General features: G+C 42.4%; 2 protein-coding genes across 3 annotated transcripts in view; one reads left to right on the top strand and one right to left on the bottom strand.

Annotated features, from left to right (window-relative positions):
• Positions 1 to 367: 367 nt before the first annotated feature.
• On the bottom strand, positions 368 to 26,080 carry LOC133375550 (insulin-induced gene 2 protein). Of its 2 annotated transcripts, XM_061607309.1 has the most exons (6): positions 25,954 to 26,080; positions 7,672 to 8,025; positions 4,551 to 4,675; positions 3,756 to 3,922; positions 2,746 to 2,845; positions 368 to 2,149 (listed from the first exon to the last, which is right to left on the bottom strand). In XM_061607309.1, the coding sequence occupies exons 2-6, from the start codon at positions 7,937 to 7,939 to the stop codon at positions 2,108 to 2,110; spliced, it is 702 nt and encodes a 233-aa protein (XP_061463293.1). In that variant the 5' UTR covers positions 7,940 to 8,025; positions 25,954 to 26,080; the 3' UTR covers positions 368 to 2,107. The 2 variants fall into 2 exon arrangements, with proteins under 2 accessions (XP_061463293.1, XP_061463294.1); XM_061607310.1 differs by lacking the exon at positions 7,672 to 8,025 and having other exon boundaries at positions 25,954 to 26,077.
• The window catches only part of CCDC166 (coiled-coil domain containing 166), a 17,965-nt gene continuing 16,441 nt past the window's right edge, over positions 25,985 to 27,508 (top strand). The window contains exon 1 of the mRNA XM_061607308.1: positions 25,985 to 26,358. The gene's annotated coding sequence lies outside the window, so the exon portion shown is untranslated. The remainder of the gene's footprint in view (positions 26,359 to 27,508) is intronic.

Below are 27,508 nucleotides of genomic sequence, written 5' to 3'. Positions count from 1 at the left end.
TTCTCATGTCACTACTTAACAAACTCAGAAAAACACTTTAAACAATTGGTTTGACCAACAATTATTAATTAGCAGAATCACAGCTATGATGGATCAGGATCACAATACTCAGCTCTCTGTTAGCTTAATTTTAAAGCATCTCCATCATTCTGAGTAACATTCACTCCATTAAAGGAAATGTTTTAAAATTAAATCATATAAATATACACTAAGTGCTTGCATTTCATTGTGGGAAGGGGAGTATAAGGAAATGCATTAATTCTTAAGTGCTTTCTCCATAATACTAAGTCCATACAACCAAGCTGGAGATATTGTAGTGCAGCAGTAGGAAGCTACAATAGCAAATTGAAAGTCTGAGCCACTGATATTTTGCATATTATTTGCTTTTTGTTTTTTTTATTGATTGTGCATTTTCCTTTTAATATATTTTTGTTCCAAGCTTCCATTGCATATTCTTCATATATTAGCACGCAAGCCTTACAAATGCTGCTTAGTTTGTCTGTTCCAATTTTTTAAAATGAACATAACATAACACATCATTATTATTTAAAAAAATAAACATTTTATCTAAACACATCTGTTCTTTGGACCAATTATCATTTTCTAAAACTTTTTACAGAATATTTCTTTTAAAAAGCAAACGTTCTTAAAAAGAAGAGAAAAGCAGCAGAAGCTGCTCACTAAAGATAAATGAACACAATGATAGAAGCAATGAAAGTGGCCAAGTTTAGAACAGATTCAACTTATGCTTCTATGAATAATCAACAGCTTTGGAGCTTCATCACCAGTAAGGGATTTCCCACCTCTACCATCCATAAGTAATACGTGTGAAGGTTGTTTTCATATTCCTGTCTTCTTAAAGTCTGCTTAACCAAGTACAGTCTATTATCGGGATGGGACACATCTGGCCTTCCAAATGTTGTTGGACTACAACTCCCGTCATCCCTAATCACTGTCCATGCTGGCTGGGTCTGGGTCTAGCTCAACAAAATATGGAGGTTCACAGCTTAGCCACCCCTGATCTATTGGGATCTTTTCATGTTTGCTGTAACATATGACAATTATCCCAAAACACACTCATCCATTCATTTCAATAGGGCCTTCATGGAAGTTCACAGTAGATTGTGCCTTCTGTCATCAGAATGCATGCAAGAATCCAAGCTTAGGCTTAAGGATCAAGAGTAAAACTCTCAACAAATAGACAGAGACTTATTTCACTAATTTAAAGAACTTTGGATTTTCTTGTTTCCACAACAAAGCTATCATTCATGAATAACTTTTTTCCAGGTAGTCTCAATAACATCACTTCATTTCGGCCATGTCTGCACTTGCAGCTATGCTACTGCTAGTGTTGGATGAAGAGTTCTATAACAGGGTGTGCCTATTTATGGAGAAACACCAATCTTAATACGCCACAGGCACAGACATGATGACTGCAGTAGATGTCTTACCTGTCTGTACACAGCATGATGCAGGTTGGTTTTACATCCAAGATGCAATCAACCCACGATACTGAACAGACAGGACAGTTCAAGTTGTCTGTGTATAAATGTATCTGATGTACAACTGACATGTGAAGTCACAGCCTCGGATTATATTTTTTATTTAATTTCATATTTATGCTTTTTCAGGACACCTATACATCACTCTGGCCTGCAGAATAATAAAATAGCAACATTCTAAGAACATCTAATCCCCAAGCTGTCCAAGGTAAGTGAAGAAGGAATGCAACCAGGAAAGGGGGGGGGATATAATTTGGCACAGGAACATTAGCGGATGGCATATGGCAGACTAGTTTACTTCAGAAAGTAAAGGCTCTTGTCTAAAAACCAACATCTTGTCCAGCATGTTGCCCTCTAGCTGAATTTCACACTGATCAGATCCCAAGATGCCAGGATTTTCAAGTGAATTACAGATATAGCAATCACAGATTGCAGTAAACAGTGTATTTTGCAAATAGAACAGGCTGAGGGGTAGAGGGTGAAAGCAGAAGAAGAAACAAGGGAAGGAGACCACTGCTTAGAAACATTATAATTAAGTACTCCTTAGTGCAAGTTTGTCCCAGTCTGTCATTCATTCTCCTTGAGAAAGGTATATTTCGCTCTTTTCAGTCATGATGAGATTTTTCTGCAATAACTTTGCATTCATACTACAAAATAAACGCAGAAGTTAAATGGTGAGTGTCTCTGAGAATGACATGTACATATAAACACAAAACTGTAAACAACAAGAAAAAAAGATGCAAACAGATAGAGCCCAGCAGTTCTGCCATTTTTCTGGGTGCTTCCCCCCTACTCCTACCATCTGCAGGCTGAATCCAATGTTGCATGAGCAGATGTTTGCTCACATAACTTCACCATCCTCTCCTATGCCCTGCAGCCCCCTCACCAAGTGCCCCCCCATCTGCTCTGGAAGGCCCCCCAACCATCCAGAGCAGATTTGGAAGGCATGTGGGATGGGGATGCAGGGGATACGAGAAGGTGAACCCATTGCAGGCATGGAAGTCAATTGTGCTCATGCACAGACAGCATTGGATACAACCTAGAGTTTTTACTACATGCCATTGTGAACAGCATAGCGAGTGTAGAACATGGAGGGGGAGAGCACAAGCTGTCACATGCAGAACTTCCTAAATATCAGTGCAGTTATCTGGATGTGTCCTGGAAAGGAAGAGTCATACACCTAAAAGCAGACATTATTCACAAGTATGCTACAAATAATCCCAGGACAGACAGACTAACTTACCATTGCCAGCTGCCTGCCAATGTTCCCCATTGTTATTCCACCGGCAAAAAATATACAGGGTAACCAGGAACGCACATATAGGAAGTCAGGAGAAGTGTATCTAGAATGAGATTAAGAGTCTTCTTTAATTGTTAAGCCTGATGCAAAGCACAAAGAAACACAAGCCCCTGGCACTCTTGACACTATTGAATGGCCCAACATGACACTGGTACAAGTAACAACTTGTGCCAACACAGCTGACACACGATCTGTTCCTGGAAAATGAGGCACAGTCGATTGCCTCCAGCTTGCTCACTGTACACTGCACCTTTGCACAAGACCTGTAAGCAGCAGTGTGCTGCAGTGCCTGGGGTGACCAGTCCTTACACAGCAGAGCTGATGGCAGATTTTCCATTGCAATCAGCAAGACACTTTATGTCTAGCACACAATGTCTGAGCGGCCTTGGGAGTCAAGCAAAAGCTTCAAAGCCTGCCCCATCTCTTATCCCTGATCCCATGCTTTACCTCCATGTGAGGCCAGGTCAGAGTCCCTGCTTCCCTCCCTAGTTCCAAGTTTGGAATTGGAAAGGGCTGCTGTTTTGGCCTTGCGCTGCTATGGCACTCAGAGGTCATTGGCAATGCAACTTCTCCCAAACCCCTCAACTTTCCTCTCGACCTTATAACTAGGAAGAGGATGAGCATCAACAGGAATACCATCTGCAAGGTTGAGAACACAAGTTTGGGATCTTGCTTATGCCACACTCTCTGAACACTTCTCTTTCATTTTACCTCCCCATTTTAAACAGAGCAGGCAACAGTAGAAGCATGAAGCCTCAAAGGCAAAAGACAGACCCACACAAAGTATTTTCTACATCTCAGTTGCAATATTGCTCACACTTAAGTTACTTATTCCAATGGGATTAATGCATGTTGGGCAAGGGGTCAAACAGTTTTTAGTATTTAATTGGCAACAATGCCAGACAATGCCTTGAATATCCTCGCATTAAAATTACTATGCATGAAACACTTACTGATAAACTCCATTGTAGACAAGAAACTGAGTCACCAGCGTGGCAAGAAATGCAATTCCTATTCCCAGGCCAAAGCCACTTCGAGATCGATCGAATGTCCACCATAGCCCAATTGAAAGCGCAGCAAGTGTGAGAGACAACTGAATGTTGTTGGCAAAATCCACTTTCTGTGAGCAGTTAAGGATCAGTTTCAGAGATCAGTGGAAAACTGACTATTTATTTATTTATTTTTACCTAAAAGGGATTGTCAGGAAGCATCACACAACCATTCTTTTGCCACTTATCGGCTCTCTGAAAATTAAAGCTAACTATAGCATCCCTAGCTGATCATTCCTACCACTCTCAGGACTAGGCCCATGGCATGATGTTTCAAATGCTTGTTTAGCAGGTGTGAAATGATCCAAGGGTGGTCATTGTTTTGTAAAAGTGCCTCCTTTAAGGACAGCCACCATGCTAAAACTTTATGTGCTTTTTGCCATTACTATCAACTCTTGTTTCACAAGAATTTTAGTTCTCAATATTTTATTGCTCCTTGCTCTTGTTGTGTGACCAGCCTTATTTGGGCTATGCTGCATTTTTATCATGTTTATTAAGTTATTTTAAACATGGTTTTAAACTGTTGTAAATCACCCTGAGTTCACCATGGAAAGGCGACTAATAAATTCACTGCCACATCAGTGAATGTGCCATGCGTGCAATCCCAGTAAAGTGAGGAGGGCAGGTCTTGTTTAGCTTTTGGCCTCCTAGAAAAGGTTCAGACACCACTACCAACTTCATTACCATAGAGAAGGATACAGCACTGGCATGATTTATGCCAACAAAGACTGCTACACACCGCATCACACTGGACCATTCCCGCTTAAATTTATGGGGCTCTCCCAGATGTCTATCCATGCAGGGGTACAATAACCCAATCACGGCTGTAAATAACAAAAATAAAAACAGAAAAGAAACAATTAGATTTCTGCTAAATTTGCCATTCATTGAAGCTTCCTAAGTTGGCTGATAACATATTGGTATCCATTCATAATTACATTACTAGTTAATGATATGAAACAATGTTTCATAATATTTTTAGAAATGGGAAGTTTTCTTCAGGAAAAAAATCCCACTCATGTCACTGCGAGCACCTTCATTCTTATAGGAATAAGTTCACATGTAACTGCAGTGCACAACTGTTTGGTCCAAAGTTAGGCTCCTTCCCAAAATATGAAACATATGTATATATGTGTTATCAAGTGCCACTGTAGCCAATAGTTCTTGTTGTACACCGCCCTGAGAGCTTTCTGCTATAGGGCGGTCTAGAAATGTAATTAAATAAATAAATAAATAAATAATATAAGGAAAAAAATAGTTGCATAAAGGAACTGAGGAAAGGTACTCATACAAGCAAACAGCATTATGCATGAGAATCAAACTCCACCATAAACAAGCTGAAAGCACTTCAGCTCACACTCCGGGAGATGGGTGCCACTTCCTACCAATTGCATATTTTCAAATCTCATTGGTACTGCTCTGTAGGGACCTGGCCTGAGGACAGGGAGAACATGGGAGGCTACCACAGGGATGGTAACTGTAAAAGTCCCCATGTGCAAGCAGAACACCACAAATAGCAGTTGAGATTATGTCCCACATCAGTCTTCCCCAATTTTGGGTTCCCAGATGTTGGACTACAATCCTCTTCATTCCCAGCCAATACAGCCAACAGTCAGGGATAATAAGGTGTTGTAGTCCAATATTTGGTTACCTATGGCTGGGGAGGGCTGCCCTGCATTACAAACTTATTTCCAATGGTGTTATAATATTCAACTTCAATTTTATGATATGTATGTTTTTTAAGTTTGTGATTTTAATGTTGCATTGTGAGCTCTCTGTTTCAACTATAAAACTTTTTTTTAAAAAATGCTAGCATTGACTTATGACAGGAAGCATGTTCATAGCTAGTACTGTCCATTTATCACTAGGGTAATCTTAATATTCTATGTCAGGTGGTGTTCTAGAAGAACAACAAAGAAAAATGTCCCAAGCTGCTGCTTCTTTACTGGTTATATACAAGGTGCTATAGGCATGCTCTTCTTTCCTTATAAGTTTTGTTTAAGTAAAGAATTACAGATGTGATGTCTACTTGCCAAGATGCAATGCAACAAGAGGAGTTTAGAGCAGCCTTCCCCAACCTGCTGTTCTCCAGACACGTTGGACTGCAACGCCCATCTTCCCCAGCCACTGTGGCAAATGGTGAGGGATTTGGGGAGCTATACTCCAAAACACCTGGAGGGAACCAGGTTGGAGAAGGCTGGGTTGGAGGCACACACAGAACAATCAAGCCATACAAATATGAATATGCTTGTGTCTAGAACTGTCAACTGTAAAAGAAAAATGTAGCGGAGTGATGGCGTAGCATCTCAGACTGGGGGGGAGAGGGAGGGAAGAGAGAGGGGGAGAGAGAGAGAGGGAGGGGGAGAGAGAAGGAACTATGACAGGCAGCTCAGAGACAAAACGTGTCTATAACTGTGACCAAAATATTCCAAGTACACCCCCATGAGAGAAGAAAACCAACACATTCAGACAAGTTACTCAGACAGTTCCTTTCAAATTCAAGTCCTCTGTGAAATCTGCGGAGTATTAACTCCATGAAAAAGTACAAAAGGAAAGTAATTAGATAATGCAAAATACGTAGCCTTGAAGATTATCTTTTGCAACAACAAAAATCTGTTTCCTAAACAATATATCCATTTATTGACCAGTATCAGAATCCAACAAGGAGTACCTCAGAAAAATATTGTCTTATTATGGTTTACTTACAATAGAGTTTTCCCTTAGTAATGCCCCCTGACTCTACTGCCAAGAGGTTTCCGCTGATAAAAAGACTGTATGCAGCAAGTGGATTCATTAAGGTATTGGCTGAATCCTGCTTAGTTTTGGTGGCTGGGAGAGAGGAGAGGGATATACCCTACCCTTCCACAAAAATGTAGAGCCCCTTACAGCAGCCTTCCCCAACCAGGTGCCTTCCACATGTTTTAGACTACAGCCCCCTTCAACCCCAACCAGCAGTCTCGCTTATATCAATTCACCTCAAAACAAGATTCAATATACCATGCTCCTTACATAAGAGAAGAACTGCATCATGCCATTTAAGGATATCTCTACTATACATCAGATTTTTTTTAAAAAAAAGAAAGCTGGACCACTGAATAGAAAGTGAGTGATTGCTCTGTGCTTGCTTTTTCTTTACCAAATTGCAGCCATGGGAAGGGAGGTACAATCCTCGACTGGGACTGAAGCAGAAGCAAAGTGTTCAGCACTGGTCCGGATTAGGACTCCCTCCTGCTTCTATTTAGAAGCAAAAACCAGCATGCATGGGCCAGTCATATGATTAACGTCCCACCTAGTTTGCCCTATGAGAAGTAATGACAAATGAAAAATGTCTGGCACTCTTTCCACTGCCAGAATCTAAGCCATCACAGCAACCAAGATTTTGCTCCCTACTAGCAGCAAAGTATGGAACTGGGTGGCACAATAGCATCAATCCACTGTGCAGACAGCATCTGCATGTGGCAGAATCCCCATCCCTCTTCCAAGGTGAGCACATCAGGTTCCTATGTGGAATATTACATCTGTGTGTACCTCCCATGACCCTCTGTCAATCTCATGCTCCATGGCTGGAGAGAGGGCTCTGTGAAGATACAAAAGGCACTCATTGATCTCATATTCCTCTTTACAATCCTGGCATGGTGCATGTGCACATATGTCTTGGAGGAAATGGGGAGGGGGAGGGGGAGAGAGAGAAGGGGAAGAAATAACAAATAGGGTTTCTATGCACAAGCCCTGCGGTCCTTGGCAGACTGAATTGAGCTTACAATGTTTTTCCTAATGTTCCCCTCCCCCTATCCCACCTGCCACATTTGTTCTGACATACCTGATGCTGTTCCACAGCAAAGCGGTACCCACCAAGCTGAAGAGAAGACACTTGTAATTACATCAGGTGGAAACAAGGTGACATTTCTCTGAATCTGTAGCAAGTTTAATACTAGTGCAAGAAAGACACCAATTAAAAACAGGACTACCCCGCGGATCAGCAAGTTCAAGCTGTGGCTGGTCACTGAAGAAATGTATGGGCCACACTTTTTTGGTATGGATGGTTGAGTATCATCATCTGCCATGGCCCCGTGTACTTCCAGCAACATTCAATGCATAAGTTTGGAGTGCAGTGAGGAAGACTAAAAAGCCCAAAGCAATACTGTTTCTGTCAATTCAGGACGTACTCCAAATCCTGTGGAAAAGAACAACAATAATATTATAGAACACACTATATATTTGAAGGCGGAGGAGGAGGAGGGAGGGAGAAAGAAAGAGGTTCTGAACTCAGAGGAATTCTACTAGACAATTTCTGTAAATTCAATTCTTGTGCACCTTTGAGAGCTACTGCATAGGAAATTAGCACATGGTGCTCCTGCTCCTGCTGGGAGGAAGGATGGGATATAAATATAAATATAATAATGATGATGATGATGATGATAATGGTGGTAATGGTGGATTCAATCCATTCCGAAGATGCTTCCAAACAGAAACCAAGCATAGCCGTTCTTGGCATGTATCTCAGCTTCCCACTTCAATATGCAGACACCAGGTTCTTCAATGAAAGCACACACTAAAGTGTGTGAACAAAAGAGGCTTGGGAAGAGTTTTCATTTTTTTTAATATATGAAATTGTTTGATATATGTTTTATTGTGGATGTTTTAATTGTCCTTATTCTTTATTGTGAATTGACTTTGAGATGCTTCATAGGAAGAAATAAATAAATACAATATTAATGACTCTAATTTGTGTTAGACAGCCAAAACACAAACAAAGGAGCCAGCACTTGAAGTGCACTGTGCACTGTGGGAAAAATCTACTAAAGCTTTTGTTGCTATTCATAGTGGGAAGGAATGGGTTAAAACTCATTTGCTAATGTGCCCGCTCAGATTAGTGTCCAGTGCTCAACTGAAAATGTGGTTCCTGCTTTTAAAAAAGTTGCTCACATAAAGATAACTGTAGCATCACCTTATGTCAAGGGTAGGTGGGTATTTTCTTTAATGAAGCACACCTAACATTCAGCTACAATGCCAAGAATGCCCAGATTTCACTTATTGTAGTACAATTAGATTCTAGTCCTCATATCTGTGACTGAAAACTTAAAATCCTGAAGGCAATCTTTCTAGAAAGCAGGGCTGTAGAGTCAGTATGCCAAACCTTCGACTCCGACTCCTCTATTTTTCTACCGTCCGACTCCAACTCCACCCAAAATTGCTTCCAACTCCACAGCCCTGGAAAGGGCTGTAAATGTCTTTTTAAATTGGAAGCTCTCATAGGAGCGTTTTTATCGCTGCCTGAATATGCGCTGATCTTGGCATCACAGCATTTGTCTTCATCTGGGTCCTGTGTCATACACTGACACACAAAATGTTTTCCATCTTGAGTTATGGTGAAATGCTCAACTACAGCTGACTTCATGGGAAGCTTCTTTGACATTTTGAATTTATATTTTAAAAAATTTGTCAATTAAAATTTATTTTGAAGCCGGAGTCGGTACATTTCTACCGACTCCAACTCCACCCAAAATTGCTCCCGACTCTGACTCCAACTCCACTACTCCGACTCCACAGCCCTGCTAGAAAGTTTCAGAAAACAGAATGGAAATAAAATGAAGAACGATGTTTACTAAACTGACAAGTTTCAAAGTTAATTTCTATTATTTCAGAAATTCCTCCAGAATTTTAACATATGACACAAGTGATACCAAGACTTTTGGTCTCTATTGCTGAAAGAGTCAACTCTTTTTGTATCCCAAAAAGTTGAGAACTCAACAAATTACATTGTAGGCACCCAGTCAAACATTAATGGGACAATGCTGAATCATAGAAGTAGTGCAGTCTAGGATTTTTTTAGCTATAAAAAGGTAAAGGTGTCCCTGCACTTATAGTGCGAGTCATTTCCGACTCATAGGGTGACGTCTTGCGACGTTTACTAGGCAGACCGTGTTTTTTTTTATATGGGGTGGGATTGCCAGTTCCTTCCCCAGCCTTTCTTTACCCCCCAGCATATGCCGGGTACTCATTTTACCGACCACGGATGGATGGAAGGCTGAGTGGACCTCGTCCGCTTTTACTGGAGATTCGACTTCCTCCTTCCGTTGGAATCGAACTCTGGCCGTGAGCAGAGCTTCGGCTGCATTACCGCCGCTTACCTCTCTGCGACACGGAGGCTATAGCATAACACATATTCATTTATGTTACAGTGGGCTCATTCACACGGCACTTTAATCTGAGATCAAGCCTCCCTGCTTACCTGTTAAATTTGCAGTGAGCACATGACGTAGGAGGCAAAGGGGAGGCATCTCGCTGCTTTCCCCTTTAAAACCGGAGTAAATGAATCCACTTTAAATCCAAAAATGGAAGGAAAAACCATCTGTGCTTCGAGTTTCAATCCCCACCCACTTCCTCCTTCTCCCTGTTTTTTTTTTACTCTGGAACAAACTGAGCATGCTCGGTTACCAAGGTAACCAGAGGAAGAGATACTTTAACCTTAAGAGGGCATGGTGATTAGGAAGCTGTGAGATTAACCCTTTCCCTTCAGTATGAACGGGGAAAAAGCAGTTTGAGGGCTAATATAAGGTAAGAAATGTGAACCTTTAAACCCTATCGCGATGACAAAAGCTTCCTCTTTAATCTGCAATTCAGCTGAAGTCAGCTACAGTGCGAATGGGCCCAGTGACTACAGAAATAAGAACATAAGAACATAAGAAGAGCCTGCTGGATCAGGCCAGTGGCCCATCTAGTCCAGCATCCTGTTCTCACAGCGGCCAACCAGGTGCCTGGGGGAAGCCCGCAAGCAGGACCCGAGTGCAAGAACACTCTCCCCTCCTGAGGCTTCCGGCAACTGGTTTTCAGAAGCATGCTGCCTCTGCCTAGGGTGGCACAGCACAGCCATCACGGCTAGTAGCCATTGATAGCCCTGTCCTCCATGAATTTGTCTAATCTTCTTTTAAAGCCGTCCAAGCTGGTGGCCATTACTGCATCTTGTGGGAGCAAATTCCATAGTTTAACTATGCGCTGAGTAAAGAAGTACTTCCTTTTGTCTGTCCTGAATCTTCCAACATTCAGCTTCTTTGAATGTCCATGAGTTCTAGTATTATGAAAGAGGGAGAAGAACTTTTCTCTATCCACTTTCTCAATGCCATGCATAATTTTATACACTTCTATCATGTCTCCTCTGACCCGCCTTTTCTCTAAACTAAAAAGCCCCAAATGCTGCAACCTTTCCTCGTAAGGGAGTCGCTCCATCCCCTTGATCATTCTGGTTGCCCTCTTCTGAACCTTTTCCAACTCTATAATATCCTTTTTGAGATGAACTTGACAGGAAGATGTGGCCACCTCCTAAAGTGATGCTTACAGAAATTGCTTTGTGAATAAGTTGTTAGAGTTTGCATATATAAATTTCACAACCTAGTTTAAATTGCTGAATTTATCAGGAATAGAATCAGAATAATCCAACAAATAACACAATGGCTAAGGAGTCATTGCCTTGACAGGAAAGAATATTTGCATCACTTTGATGAAGAAAGACGAGACAAGAGGCAGCAACATAGTTCCTTATGATGTCTTAGAAGTCAATGATACTATCCTTACATGCATGACAATAGAATAATGATAGCTCGTTTATACTCTAACAAAGTCAGCTACCAGTACAATGGGCAAACAATGAACAGAAACATAGGACAACTGTGATAAGTGGTGTCCAATATAACACATCCAAAAATTCATGGGCAATTGAAAAATATTTAACAAAAACAGCCCTCAGCTATTACAGGACAAATATAAAGAATGCATCTCCATTTGGGATTCAGAGCACTATACAAAACCAATCAAATTGCCCCAAAATATTAGCAACAGTTAAAAAAAAAAAGCAAAAGCGAAGATACACTTAAATACAACCAACCAAGCAACACCTCTGAAGGAGTCTAAGGCATGAGAAATTGTCAGGGGAGCAACAAAGGCGAAATTTCTGTGCACTTATTGAGGAGGCCCAGGTGACAGTGGTGGTCGCCAGGAGTGTATTCCACCAACTTCAGCTGGTGTGTCATCTGAAGCACTAGCTGGAGAGGCTGAACCTAGCACATTAATCCATGCTCTAGTCTTGATTACTGTGATGCACTTTACTTGGAGCTGCTTTTAAAGGTAGTTTGAAAAATTCACCTGGTTCAAAATGTGACCAATGGAGTCCGATGGGGGCAAGGCACCTGGATCATGATACCCATTATTACACTAGTTGCACTAGTTGCCAGTGCTTTTCTGAGCCCAATTTAAAATGCTGGTTTTAACTTTTAGGGGTATCAACATGGCACTGCCCAGGTGTTGTGGATTAAAACTCCCATCACCCCTGCCCATTGGCCATGCTGGCTGGGCCTGATAGGAGTTTATTTTATTTATTTATTTGTTTCATTTTTAAACCGCCCATAGCAAATAGCTCTCTGTTGTCCAACAACTTCTGGAAGGTGCTACATTGGCTTCCCCTGCCTTAAACAATGTGGGCCCGAGCTATTTGAAGGACCACCTACCGGCCTGCACATTAAGATAGACAACAGGAACATTCTTCATTTGTCTGCCACTTAGATCAGTGAAACTGGTGGGCAAGAAGGAGAGCGTCTACCCCATGGTGGCTGCACAGCTCTGAAATTCATTACCATTTCTGAAAGTCCTTTTACGCCAACTGAAACCTATTCGTTTCGAGTGGCCTATACAAGTGATATTTCCTTGGCTGGGATGTTTCATTTGTTGGAATGTATGAGGTTCAACTCCAACTTGTGGGTTTGAGACTGCATGGGGTTAAAAAGGGTAGCTAGGGAGGAGACCTCTTGGCTGCTAGGCTATACCTGTCCTTTGATCTCCTGCTGTCTCCCCCTTGCCTGCTAGACTGATATGCAAAGGATGTTGATCCCAGTTCCTTCCCGCCTTTCCAGTTCTTCTTCTTTATCGAGAGTGGAGCAGACATATTCCCTTTGTCTCTCCTCTCAAACAGCATGAGGGCCAGCACGGGGACCAATGCCGGCTGCTCCAACTTAGCTAGTTATAGAACTCTTTCCTATTAAGCATGTACTTCCAGAATAAAGTAGTTATTTCTTATTTTGAAGCTGAAAGTCTCTGTCTGACTAATTTGCAGGGAAGGTAGAATCTTAGCAAAGATTCAAATACACACACACACACACAAAGTTCGCTCAGTAATCTCCGTTCGGCAACGCATCAACGTCTCTCTGAGAGGTTATGCAGCCCAGCCATGCAAATGGATATTTGAGCAATTAAGGAGCTTCTTTTGTGTTTCAAATCAAGGAAGCTAGTAGAGACCTTCAGAGTTTTTTAGTCAGTGAAAAGAGTTTAGCCTTTACTTAAGGGTGGCTACCGTGCCGGAGCAGCATGATCTCGACAAGTTGGTTCCCAGAGAGTGGAAGCTGTGGTCATTCCGAATCAGAAATCATCTAAAGCAACAAACGATGTGGGACGTGATTACAAGATTGGAACCAGGAGATGCTTCTCGGGAAGTACAAAAGGTTTGGAAGGAGAAAGACAAAACAGTAGAGGACATCATTACGAAATGCATGAGTAACTCCCAGAACCCTTTGATCATGAACTGTAAAAATGCCAGAGAGATATAGGCTTGAATCCCATCATCAGTGGAAAAGCAGAGGGCACTTAATTGCAATGTTAAGAAGCCTTATTAATTTGCAAATGAGGGATGATTCATTTGAACAACATTTACTAAATCCATGATGTTAATCCAAGGGATAGAGGAAGCAGGCACAGTTTTGGATGGACCTGTTCAAATTGCTTTATTTCTAGATTCCCTACCCAAAACAAGGGAAACTTTTGTACTTATTTTACAACAACAAAACAAAACTTTAAATGAGATTATTTCAGAAGTGAGAGAATATTTGTCTCAGAAAGCAGGTGCAAGAGAAGACAGTGTCTCCTCTTTCCTAAGTAAAGAAAAAGCTTCTGGCCAGCTCCCTGTCAAATGCAGATTTGAGGAACAAAGGCAGCAATCAAGAGATGCTAAAGTTAAACCTTGTTTTTTATGTAGTTCAGACACTCACTCAAAGGGTCAATGTGACAAGAGAGGCAAGCCTGAAGGAAAGAATAAAGAATTTAAAGGGACAGAAAAGAAAAATGCAAAGGGTTTACAAGTAACTAAAGTTGAAAAATGTTACAATAGTACTAAATTCTATGTGGATTCAGGAGCCAGTGTTCATTTGATAAATGAAAGGGCATTGTTTGAGGAATTATCCCCATATGAAGGATCAGTGAAACTGGCTGACTCACGAGAATTGCCCATTAAAGGGGCAGGGGATGCAAAGCTGTTTTGCTAGATGCCCAGCGGTACTGAGGAAATGTATCTCAGGAATGTGCTCTGAACGCCAGGGATTTCTAATAACCTAGTGTCTGTCAGTGAAGCGACAAACAAAGGATGTAAAGTGTTATTTGAACAAGATTCCTGCTCAGTTTCTCGTGATGGTGAAATTTTATGCACGGCTACTAAGAGAAACGGAATGTATGAAGTGGATCAGTGAAATCCACAGGCTAATGTTGTGAAAGGCTGCTGTACCCAGTCATGTTTACATTTATGGCATAGGAGATTAGGGCATAGAGACACTGCAAAGATTATTACCCTTCAAAAGAATGGTTTAGTAAGAGGCATGAAAGTTGAACCATGCCAACAAAAGGGAAGATGCACATGCTGTGTGAAAGCAAAAGGGACCAGACCAACCTTCCCTAAGCAGAGTGAAAGGAAGACTAAGCGCCCCTAGAGTTGATTCACAGCATCATTTGTGAAATGCCAATTCCTTCTAATGGTGGGAACCGATGTATTGTGAGTTTTATTGATGATTTTTCAAGATGCACTGTGATATATATGTTGAAGGAAAAGGGACAAATGCTTCAGAAATTCAAAGAATATGTAGCAATGGTGACCATTAAATTTCAGAAAAAAACACAGATTCTGCATTTTGATAATGGAGGGGAGTACATGTTACATGCTACCCAGCAGTTTCTGCATGAAAATGGGACTGAGCATCAAACCACTGTACCCCACAACCCAGAGCAGAACGGAGTCTCGGAGAGAAAGTTCAGAACCCTTATTGAAATGGTGAGATCAATGCTGGAAGATGCCAATCTCCACAGAAGCATTGGGGAGAGGCAGTGTATACTGCCACCTATCTACAAAATCGTTTGCCAACAAAGGTGAATGGCAACAAGACTCCATTCGAATTATGGTATAGGCGCATACCCAGTTTGGCTCATATAAAGGTGTTTGGATCAAAAGTGTATGGTCACATTCCACACCAGAAGAGAACCAAATTGGACAACATTACAAAAGAAGGAATCGTTGTTGGATATTCTTCAAAACAAAAGGGATACAGAATCCTAAATCCCAAGACAGAAAGGACTGAAATCCAAAGAGCTGTCTACTTTGATGAAGGTCAAGGTGCATTCCAACCAGAAGGGGCACCATTCCAAGACCACAACAGTGAAGAAGATAAAGTAGAAATACCATACAGTACTACAGATTACAGCAACATGCCGGCACTGGAGGACAGTGAGGAATCAGAGCAAGAAGGGGAACCTGCACAGCCAGAAGGGGCAGCAGAGAGTCCTACACCAAGACGCTCCAACCGTACCATCAGAGGTGTACCTCCACTGAGACTGTCCTACCTTGCAAGAGCTGATGAACTTCCAGAGCCAGAGACCTGGAAAGATATTGAGGCCTTACCCAAAGCTGAAGCTGAGAGGTGGAGACAGGCAGCTAAGGAAGAGCTGGAAGCTCTACACAAGAACAAAACTTGGATACTTACCAAGCTTCCTCAAGGCAGGAAAGCTGTAGGTTGCAAGTGGGTCTTCAAGAAAAAGCCAAATGCTGAAGGGAACATTGAGAGATACAAGGCAAGACTAGTGGCCAAAGGATACTCTCAAAAGTATGGACAAGACTACTATGAAACTTTTGCTCCTGTAGTCAAACATACAACAATCAAAACTCTCCTAGGTGTTGCTGCTAACAAGAAAATGCAGGTGGGACACACGGATATAAAAACAGCGTTCTTGCATGGGGAAATAGAAGAGGAGATCTACATGCAACAGCCACCAGGCTTTGAAATACCAGGAAAAGAAACGCCAGTATGCAAACTGCAAAAGAGCATCTATGGACTAAAACAAGCTGCAAGAGCATGGAATGACAAATTGAACCAAATGCTCTTGAAACAAGGCTATAAAAGAGGCGAAGCTGGCCAATGCCTGTATAGCAGATTCAAGAACAACAAATGGACTTATATTTTGATTTATGTAGATGATTTACTATTGGCTTATGAGAATCCACAAGATAAGCAAGAGTTAGTAAATAATCTAATCAAGGAAGTTGAAGTGAAATGTCTAGGCGACATCACATACTACCTTGGAATACAAATTGAAAGGGAGGACGATGGATCCTTTCTTCTAAACCAAAAACAAAAGATTCAAGACCTACTTGAGAGTCTAGGACTGAAGGATGCACATCCAGCACCTACACCAATGGAAGTAGGATACTTGAAACCAGACCAGAACAATCAACCCTGGGAAGACAACGAAAGGTACAGACAAGCTATAGGGAGACTCCTGTACATCAGCACAATAACCAGACCAGACATGGGAGCAGCAGTGGGATACCTTTGCAGAAAAACCAGCTTGCCAAACAAGAAAGACTGGGAAGCAGTCAAGAAAGTGGCAAGATATTTGATGCTGACCGGGCTGGAGACACCAAAGATCGTAAGTCAACCAGTGGAAACTTGTTCTACTATGGGCAGTCACTTATCTGCTGGGCAAGTCGAAAGCAAGAGACTGTAGCACACTCATCTACTGAGGCTGAGTACGTATCAGCTGATGAGGCATGCAAGGAAATGCTGTGGCTACGCAAGCTTCTACTAGACTTGGGCATATCTGAAACAGAGCCTATGAGAATATTTGAGGACAATCAAGCCTGCATAAGACTCACGGAATCAGAAGGGCAAAGTTCTTGCATGAAGCACGTTGATGTGAAGTTCTACTACCTAAAGGATATAAGGGAGAAAGGACTTCTAGAGATGACCTACTGTCCAACAGAAGAGATGACAGCGGATGCTTTGACCAAACCATTGGGCAAAGTCCAACACCAGAAACTACGAGGCAAGATGCACCTTGTAGAATGAACCAAGTTCTTGTTGAGAAGGGGTGTTGGAATGTATGAGGTTCAACTCCAACTTGCGGGTTTGAGACTGCAAGGGGTTAAAAAGGGTAGCTAGGGAGACCTCTTGGCTGCTAGGCTATACCTGTCCTTTGAACTCCTGCTGTCTCCCCCTTGCCTGCTAGACTGATATGCAAAGGATCCCAGTTGATCCCAGTTCCTTCCTGCCTTTCCAGTTCTTCTTTATCGAGAGTGGAGCAGACATATTCCCTTTGTCTCTCTTCTCAAACAGCATGAGGGCCAGCACGGGGACCAATGCCGGCTGCTCCAACTTAGCTAGTTATAGAACTCTTTCCTATCAAGTATGAACTTCCAGAATAAAGTAGTTATTTCTTATTTTGAAGCTGAAAGTCTCTGTCTGACTAATTTGCAGGGAAGGTAGAATCTTAGCAAATTCAAATACACACATACGTAAGTTCGCTCAGTAATCTCCGTTCCGCAGCACATCAACGACTCTCTCTGAGATCATTTTAACTGAAGGTTTTGTGGAAAATATGTTGGTGCATTGTACTTCTGGTTATCAATCTTGGGAGTTTGTAGAAGTTATATTCAGCTTCATTTTTGTTTTCCTGATTTTTAAAAAAATGTAAGCCATCTTGACAAAATTGTACTCAGAAAGATGATCTACAAATATTTTTAAATAAATAAAAATATGGGGGGGGAGGATTCCACTCCATCAGACCAAAGCACGGCCTACTGATTTATGTCATAACAATCCAGTACTGCGTCTGGTGTCCAACAACACACCCAGGAGGAGGTCTTTGAAGCAGTCTCAAATATAAACAGGGGTAAAACACTAAAGTTTCTTACAAAATCCAGTAGTACAGTCTGAAAACTCCTGATTTACAGCAAAGAACCACAATATGCCTATGGTTACCTAGATCAGTAGACAGGGTGTAGTCGTGCAGGGTCTCAAGGGGTCTTAGACACTTTACTTTTTTGGGAGCAGGGTCCCTATGTCTCCAGCATCCTACAAGCCAATCAGCATGAAAGGGGAGTGTATTGGCCACTGAGAAGAGCTACCATGCTTCCTTGTCAGTTCCTGCAGACTGAAACGAGTCAGAGTGAAAGGAGGTGAGTCAATCACTGAGAAGACTCTTCTCAGTAGCTAACACTGTCCTATTTCACGCTTATTGGTTCCTAGGCATTATCAAGACCTGACTACTGAATAGTGAAGAAAACTGCAAGCGATGGAGAACTACCTCTGCATGAGAGAAGGCAATTAGTTAAAGTGAAAACCAATGGTCATAAGAGCAAAGAATATTTAGACAAGGTCACTCTGGACCAAAGAAAAATGTAGGCTGTGGGGAGGGTGATAAAGCTTTTAGTAAATCCATCCAAATCATCATGTAACTAAGGCACACTTTTATTGCAGCTAAACTGTGTATCTACTCAAGAAATTTCCACCAGCTCTCCCTACATACCCTCTGGATCTGAAAGGCAGAATTCACTTCCCAGACACCTCTTTTTCCAACCTGTCAATCAAAACTCTTGTTCTACATAGATTCAGTGCCACATTCATGTATAACAAGTATTCTGACTGACAGCTTAGTCACCTGGAAAGTAAAAGGGAGGGAGGAAAGCCCCTAAAAAAAGTTGTTTTCTACATTCTGAAGCTGCCAATCGTTTGCATCTTTTGATAGCTCTGATTCATCAGCAGGTGGAGGAGATGTAGCAGCAAGAGACTGCTTGTTTCCTTTACACCACCTCTTACTCACAGATGCTCACCATACATTGAACTGTCTGCAGATGTGGAGTATTGCTGCTGGCCTGTGCTTCTGTACTCGACAGAACTGCCAACTGAACACAGTAAAAAACAACAAGAAGTTATAATCACTCCACAAGTTTCTGTAGCTTTCTGCAGGCTGAAATAAGATGAGATTTGTCTGCGTCAAAAAGGTTAGTATAATCTTCAATTAGCATCCATAAAGACATGAATCATGCTGATTAATCCAGCAAGGGTCTGAACAACTTCTCCGGAATGTTTTGGAATGTCTGTGCATCAGATATGCGTGGGGGAGGCAAGAGGGAAAGACAGGTGAGGGTAGAGAGACCAGAAGCAAAATATAAAAAATGGCATAAGTTCAGAATAAATGCTTAGGATGAAGCTTCTAGAGGTGACTTCTACTGCTTTTCAGAACACAGAAAACAAGTTAACGGAGTTAAGCTTAGAAACTTCGTACAATCTGTGAAGACAGTTTTGGTTATATATTGCAAACCTGACCATGGAGCTAAAGACACCATTTACATCTTTTTGTTTTCTGAAGGGCAAAAAACCATAATACCCATACCATGACACCTAAAAGATTGTCTCACCGCCCCTAGATACCCAACCAATCACTGTGACTGCACCTTTAGTGTGGCAGCACCTACCCTTTGGAACTCCCTTCCACTGGATATCCATCAGGCACCTTCTATATAGTATTTTCAGCACCTACTGAAGACTTTCCTCTTTCAACAAGCCTTCTAACTGGAGATTAGTCTCCAGTTGGTCTCTGTATTGGATTTCATTGATTTCATGTATGTGCTGTTGTTGTTTTCCATATATGTGTGTGGGTATCATTTTTAAAAATGGTTTTTTTATATATGCAACTGCTTTAACTGTTTTTATATATGCAACTATTTCATATTCATTTTATTATATTGTAAATCACTTCAGGATGTCTTATAGGAAGCAATTCATAAACAAAATAAATAAGTAATAATAAATAATAATAAGCACTAAAGAGAAGGGCTGGCTGTTTTCCTTTCCTGTCCTGCTTCTGGGCATCTAGCTGGCCACAGAGTGTTAGAATACTTACTCCCTTTAGTGTGACCCAGGAAGGCAGTGTTCTTACGCTCCTATTAAGTGCTTTTGATGCACTTCCATTGAACGTGCACATACACACTCACTGAAAACGCTCCCTTTCTATTCTGTCACAGAGGATAGCAGCTTTGGAACACCAGTTATGCCATTCACACAGCCAGCTTTCTGATTCCAAAGTGTATGTGTTGGGGGGTGGGGGGAAGAAGCATTTCTCGGGGTTATTCTCTGCACATTCTGTTCTTCCGCTTTAATGCTATAGGGCTAAGTGCATGAAGAACTATTGTGCAAGCACATCTTAAACTTGCCTGACTGTAATGTTGTGTACCTTAACAAAACAAAGCAAAAAGTTCCAGAAATAAAGGACAGCTTTCAAAGTCCCTCTACTCAATGATTTTTTCTTTCCTTTTGGAGAGGACTGAAAAGCATTTCATCAGAGCACAATACAGAGTGCCGACCTTTCCCTCCCCCCCACAGACTACTTGAAAATTGCTGAGTCTAGATTGGCCACTTCATAATTTTTCTGCCTGTTGTAGCAATTGCAATGTGCTGTGCTAGAGGCGGTATGATTTTCAATTGTGTTTTTACAGAACATGTTGCGGACCACCTGAATGAAGGACCATACTTTGGGAACCTCTGCAATATAGTATATATATTATAATATATAATATAGTATGAAACTGCTGAACCTTGTAGTGTAGTACACCAAGCCCTGCCAAGATATTCCTCTTGTCTCCTTCAGTACTAACTAGAAACTAGACTTTAGTCTTCTTGGTGGATACACTGTTGTTACGAGGCAGGGCCATGGAGCCTGCTAAAATTACAATTCCCACCCCACACCTTCTTATGTGACTTGTCATGCAATCCAGAGGTAGTGTGCAGACGAAGAACAAGGACAGCTGTTGAGATACAAAAAGTAACTAACTGCATAAATGTTCTGCATAAATGTTATCTCTTCCTTTGGCAAAATTCCCTCACCCACAGTGAATCCCATTGTTAGGAGCCTCAGTGTTTCAAGTTCAGAAATACATATGCAGATACACACACACGTACACAAAATCACCAGACTTTCATACCCTCTTTGGCAGGAGGGGGAGAGAGGAAAAAGTCTTTTAAAACGAGGCTTGAATCTAGAGAGAAAAGGATAAGGGGGGCCGTGGAACATCAGAGCTCCAACGCTCTCAAGGAACACATAAAAGGACTGCCGGGACAGAACCGGGGAGAGACTCTGGGTCTCGGTGCAAAACCTTGAGACCAAGAGACTCCTTCCTGGTTTTGGATCAGAGCTCTTCCACATAGCTTCCAAGCACCTTGTCAACGTCCTCAAGCTGCACCAACTGAAACTCATCCAAGAAATCGAGACAAGGCTGTGCTCTGGATACCTCGCTTGATTCACCTGCTATAACACTGGAGTCTAAGTCCTGGCAGATGCTAAAGATTTTATCCTAGAAGTGCCTAGCAAATTCATTACAGCGGGCCTCAGATGGTTCTACCATGTCCCTGGGGCCAGAGTGTAATAGCCCCTGGACAATTCTGAAGAGCTCCGCTGGGTGGCAGATTGATGATTTGATAGTGGCAGCAAAATATTGTTTTTTTGCTGCCCTCACTGCCCCTAAATACAGCTTACCATAGGCACTTACCAGTGTATAATTGCATCCACTAGGAGTTCGCCTCCATCTGCACTCAAGCCGTCTCCTATATTGTTTCATCGCTCTCAGCTCGGGTATACCATGGAGCCGTACGAGCTCTACACAGGAGAGGGCGCTCAGCAGCAATCATGTCAACCGCTCGGGTCATTTCTGTATTCCACAGTTCAACCAGGGTTTCGACAGGAGCGCCAGCCCTATCAGCCGGAAAACTCCCCAGAGCCCTTTGGAAACCATCCGGATCCATTAGTCTCTGGGGGCGGACCAACTTAATAGGTCCCCCACCCTTGCAGAGGGGAAAAGCTGCTGTGAGTCTAAACTTCAGCAAGCAGTGATCTGTCCATGACAGAGGGACTGATGTAAGGCCCCCCACATTCAGATTACCAACTCCATGTCCAGTTGCAAAAACCAGAGCTAGAGTATGCCCTGCTACATATGTTGGGCCAATGGCATATTGGGACAGTCCCATGGTTGTCATGGAAACCATGAAATCCTGAGCCGCCCATGATAAGGTGGCCTCAGCATGAATGTTGACATCCTCCAGAACCAACAGTCTGGGGGATCTCAACAGTACACCCGAGACCACCTCCGTCAGCTCAGCTAGGGAGTCTGTTGGGAGTGGGGTGAGCAGTACACCAACAGAATCCACAGTCTGTCCCGCTGACCCAACATAAGGTGCAAACACTCCAGACCAGTAGTCACATGGATAGGGTGCCTGCAGAGGAAGATGGAGCTCCTTTGGACCACAGCAAACCCCCCTCCCCGACCCTCAGGTCTACCCTGATGCTGGACCAGGTACCCTGGTGGACATAGCTGGGACAGACTGACTCCCCCCTGCTCACCCACCCAGGTCTCGGTTATACATGCCAGATCGGCTGCCTCATCCACAATTAAATCGTGAATGAGGGAGACCTTATTATGCACCAATCTGGCATTTAGCAGCAGCATCCGGAGGCCTGAGAGCTGGCTGATAGGGCAACCAACAAGTTATTGGGTGCATTTACTTCCAGTGAATAGGCTGTTAATCCAAGCCTGTCTGAAAGGTGAGCTCCAAGATAAGAAACTGATGCAGCTGTATTTATTTCAATTTTCTCTGTTTGAAGAAATAGAAAGGAGACCAACTCTGGATGTGATATGTGTTGATTTCCATCCGTGACCCAACATAATTAAAATTTATTTGGGAATATCCTAGAATTCAGAAATTGGCTGTATTGCAAAGTCTCAAGAATTGAACATGTAGCAATCCTAAAATTGCAATAAGTTTCCAGTTTAAAAATATGCATCCTGCTTTCACGCCAACTGGCGCTCCAGGCAGTTAGCAACAACAATACAAGTAAAATGAAATGTAGAAAAGAAAGCAAAACAACTATACAAGACAATTTTTAAAAAATCAGATCAAGGACTGATTAAAAAATGAATAGCAATGATTTTTTAAAAAATCCCAACTAGTTAAAACCAATTCAGACATATTTACAAATCTAAATAAAAATGCCTTTGCCTGCTGGCAGAGAATGGGGCTAGTTGGACTTTCTTTTTCAAAATACTCTTCCTCAAATAAAAACTGTGCCAAGTGTCACCCACCCACATATTTTAGTCAATATCTGAGGGCTAAAGCAGATACAAGGCCATCAGTCATACTTCCATTCTTTTACACGTAACATGGGACTGTCTTATTTTAGACAGGAGGAGGAGAAAGAGGAGGACACAATAAACTCTTTCCAACAGCCCAGAAATTTCCATGGGGAAGGGCAGTAGCTCAGTGGCAGAGCACCTGCTGCATGTGCAGGTCCCAGGATCAATCCCTGGCATCTCCAGGTAGGGCTGGGAGACAATCCTGCCTGAAACCCTGGAGAGCTGTTCTCAGTCATTGCAGGCAATACTGAGCTAGATGGACTGATAGTCTGACTCAGTATAAGTCAGCCTCCTATGTTCAACTGGGCATGACTCTTTGCCTGCACACGCAGTGTCTTGGTTTGGGCATCTGACTGAACACTCTCTCCTCTCCCCCACTTACTGGCTCCTAATCTGGCTTCTTGTCGCTATGCTAGGTACACTGCCACCCCTCATTACTGAAGACCGCATGTGACTCACAGAGAGTTATCGTATGGCTTGCTCTTCTCCAGCACCCTAGCAGGAAGTAATTCTGTGCTTTCTCTGATTAGCCTACATGCCAGGGCCTTACACAGGAGCAGGCCATTGGATAACTGTATGTGATGAAGAGGAAGACCTCCCATCATAGGGAATGGCTGGCTATATAATAGCAGTACACATGGCACAATAAGAGTGCAACCAGTAATGGGTGCAGGGCAAGGAGGATCCCCTCTGAATGCACATGGAGGCTTCTGTGAACTAGGGATAGAGAAATCAATATATTTCCTAAACAACAACAAAGAGATAGCTATAAGGCAGGCTTTCTATTGATTTTAAATAGAAATAAGCTACATCCTATATGAGCACATACCTCCTTTGTACAGAGCCACACAGTAATTAGTGTCATATACAGTCCACTTATTTTGGTTTGGCTTGTTATTTAAACTATTATTTGTGGCTGCCACAAATCTCTCCCTGCAAGGTGGTTTCTCTTCTTCCAGCTTTGCTGCTGCCTCTTGCAAAAGCCGAATATGAAGGCTATCTCTTATTCTGGGTGCACGTTACAGAGGCAATGTAAGCAGATTTAGGGATCCTTGCTTATACAGCTATTGGCCATACAAGAACAGCTTCAGAACAAATGCACAGCAAATTTGTCTGTATGGAGAGCGATCTGTGCATAGCCATTTAACGAAATTACCATTACCATGCTTCCATAACCGATCAGAAACTTGGTGGTGGTATCACTCAACACAATGAGTTCTAGAGGGTACTCATAGCAATGTAACAGCTTGCCTCAAATTAACTTGCCATGTGGCTCCATCCATATAGTCCCTTACTATGACATGCTTGAAACTGTATACAAAAGCCCTATTGATGGATACATAGAAAAGGGCCTAACATTGCACACCAACCTAGAGAGTGAAACAATTTACAAATACGCAAGGAGGACTACTTGACGGTATTGCTGGTGTTTAGGATTTGGGGGGTTTTTTTAGTCTTGAGCTAACAAAAAACAAACTTGGCCAACCCCTCTGAATTCTTCAGTGAAATGGATAAGCGTTTGTAACGTACTTTGTACATCATTATACATCTTTAAAACCCCTGAAGAAACTACATTATAATATGAGAGAGAGAGAGACTGTTGTGGGGAATCCAGTGCCTGCAGGAAGAAGGAGAACATCGCCACCCAGGGAAGGAGAGCCTGCTGTTGCTGCTGCTGCTGTTGGAACACCGCCTCCACCACCCTTCCCAGTGGGACTGCTGCCTGGCAGACGTGCCTCCTGCAGGACCAGGTCCCAGGTACCCAGCCAGCTGTGACTAATTACCATCACCTGTCCCTCTTTGGAGGGATAACATAAGCCGGCTGGCTGAGGTGGCCTGGGGTTTTGTCTTTTGTTTTTTGTTTTGCTGCTTTTTTTTTTCTTTTGGGTGCCATTGGTTTTAGCTATGGGTGGGTTCGGTTTCGTTTTATATTGTAGTTCTTGGGTTTTTATGTAGTTTGTATGTTGTATTTTACTTTATCTTGTACGCCGCCTAGAGTGGCCGCTTGTGCGGCCAGATAGGCGGCCTAGAAATAAAATTTATTATTATTATTATTATTATTATTTTAAGGCAGAATATTTGTTGCATTAAAAAACCCGGACAAATTAAAGAAAACAAAGAAAGCTTCTGAATAGAAAGCCCAAAGGGGTCGGGCATACTACACGTACCCATTCTAATACCTCCTGTGATTTAGCCAGTGACCCGAAGAAGTGCCTTGTTTTTAAAGGAATGACCTCTACTGCCGTATGCGATCTCACAGACAACAGGCAGCTGTTAGTTAACAGTACTGGACTTGAACCAGGTTCAAATCCCCACTCAAGCATGAACTTCACTGGGTGTTTTGGGGTTGTTATGATGACAACATTGGGAGGGGGGAGACAACAAACAGTGCCTTGAGCTCCTTGGAGTAAAGGTGGGTTAGAAATATAAGGGCAGGGAGACAAATTTTCTCTGATCCTCTGGCTCAGCAGGAGTTGTTGTGGTCTTGGCCCTCGACTGGAAAGCAGTCTTCTTTGAAGAATGCTACCGTCAGACAGTGGCGTGACAATTACCCCCAAGACTGACTGACACACACACTTGTGGAGTCCCCATAAACCAGAAAAGCCGAGGAGACAAACAGAAACTCTGCAGTGACCAATATCATACAGCCCCATAGGCTGATCCCATTCCAGCTGCTGTATCCCCCGCGCGTATAACCCTGAGGCTGCGTCGCCCTCCCTCTGGCCACGGCTCTACTGCACTCGCACTCCGCCGCGTGCATTTTGCAGCCTCCTCGGCCACGTCTCTCCCCTCCCCGGCACCAAACGGTCCCTCGCCTCCCTCCCAAGTTCTACTCACTCTGCCTCCGCCATCTTCTCCCTCCCCTGCCAGCCCTAACAGTCTCCGCCTCTCGCGCATCCTCTAACCCGGCAGCAGGCTCGGTTTTCCGACGAGGACACCTGACTCGGGACAAAACAAAGCGGCTTCCTGCCGAGCCGCGAAGGCTGCAGGGAAGTTCGGGGGGGGGGCAGAGAGGCAACCGAGGCGAAGCTGCAGTAAGGGATCTGCGAAGTATGGGTGGTGGGTTTTCATACCAGTTGCCTGGTGTTCATACCAGATGGGGATGACTTATTAATTATGGTCCTAAACGGCAAACGTTGACTGTTGTGTTCTGAGTCAGTTTCTCTATGCGTGTGTTTTTGGGGTGCGAAATGGGCGTTCGAGCAAACGCCAATCCAGTCTTCCTCCAGTTTTTTATGAAAGGTGTGTGGGGGCAGATATGCTTTAAAATAGTTCTGCGTGTATTTAGTGTATTTTCTAAGCCGTGCCTATTTTGAAATAGCTGCAGAGGAAAATTGGGGCTGGATTTAATATTGGTGATGTGCTTTTGAACTTCATATATGCAGCTCTATTCCATGCACATTTACGTGGGAACTGGGAGCCAGTGGCGACAGGCTAACAGGATTCTGCCCTACGTTTTCCTCCACAGCAGCGGGCCGTTGGACCATCAGTTGTTTGCCAAATTAAAAGTTAGCAGTGCTGTTTTTGAATAATTATTAAATAATAACTCTGTTGCACCTAAAGCTTCTAGTAGGGCTGTAGCCAGTTTTTCTTTTTTCTGGCAGATCCCCTCAGAGTAGGACAAATACCTGAAGGGGAAGCTGTCCCCATCACATCAACATCCCCCCCCCCCGCCAAAAAAAAAATTCACTAGCTGAATTGCTGCTTGCCATGCAGTTGTTAAACTCCTAAGGGCCCTACCTGGAAGAAAATAAAATGGTAACCCTAAACCTAAAAACAAACAAAACTAAGCTATAGAATGTTCCACAAAACTGTTTTGTTCTGTATTTAAAAATTAATCAAAATAATAAAGAGTAACTATAAATTGGGGAACTATTAAGTGTTACTTATGTGGCTCTTTAAGCATGGAACGAAGCGTACATTTTCTTTGCAATACTCTCCCATCACAAAGGCAAGTGTTTGATATTTCCTTCTTTTACTAGGACTAGCTTTAATTGACTTAATTGGTCAATCAAATTTAAAGAAAACTATGCAAAAAATGTTTGCAATGGATGCCTGCAGTACAGAAGATTAGATATTTATGATGCTGGTTACTGTTTGGTTTGCACCGCTGCCTCTAGATTTATTGCAGAAGAAAATTCCTTTCCTAAGGTGATGTGACCTTTTATTTATTTATTTATTTATTTATTATTTCAATTTATATACCGCCCTTAGCGAAATAACTCTCAGGGCGGTGAACAAACAAAATAAAATACAATATATCATAATAAAAATACAAAAACATATACAAACAAACAACGAAAAGCACAGCAAAAACAAAATAAATACTACAAAAATTAAAATACAGATTAAAAGATTTTAAAAGTTAAGAAGATTAAAATGCCTGGGAGCA

This window comes from Rhineura floridana, chromosome 1 (assembly GCF_030035675.1).
Source record: "Rhineura floridana isolate rRhiFlo1 chromosome 1, rRhiFlo1.hap2, whole genome shotgun sequence".
NCBI classification, from domain to species: domain Eukaryota; kingdom Metazoa; phylum Chordata; class Lepidosauria; order Squamata; family Rhineuridae; genus Rhineura; species Rhineura floridana.
The sequence above is the reverse complement of the archived record's forward strand: the minus strand, read 5'-3'. Positions and strand labels throughout refer to the sequence as shown.

What these genes read in the sequence shown, in the direction of transcription:
- LOC133375550 (XM_061607309.1), bottom strand. Translation starts at nt 7,939, where the DNA reads ATGTTGCTGGAAGTACACGGGGCCATGGCAGATGATGATACTCAACCA. An exon ending in GCATAAATCATGCCAGTGCT is followed by an intron (nt 3,923 to 4,550) that starts GTATCCTTCTCT and finishes AACTGCTCACAG; the next exon opens with AAAGTGGATTTTGCCAACAA. An exon ending in TTGGCAGGCAGCTGGCAATG is followed by an intron (nt 2,150 to 2,745) that starts GTAAGTTAGTCT and finishes TTTATTTTGTAG; the next exon opens with TATGAATGCAAAGTTATTGC.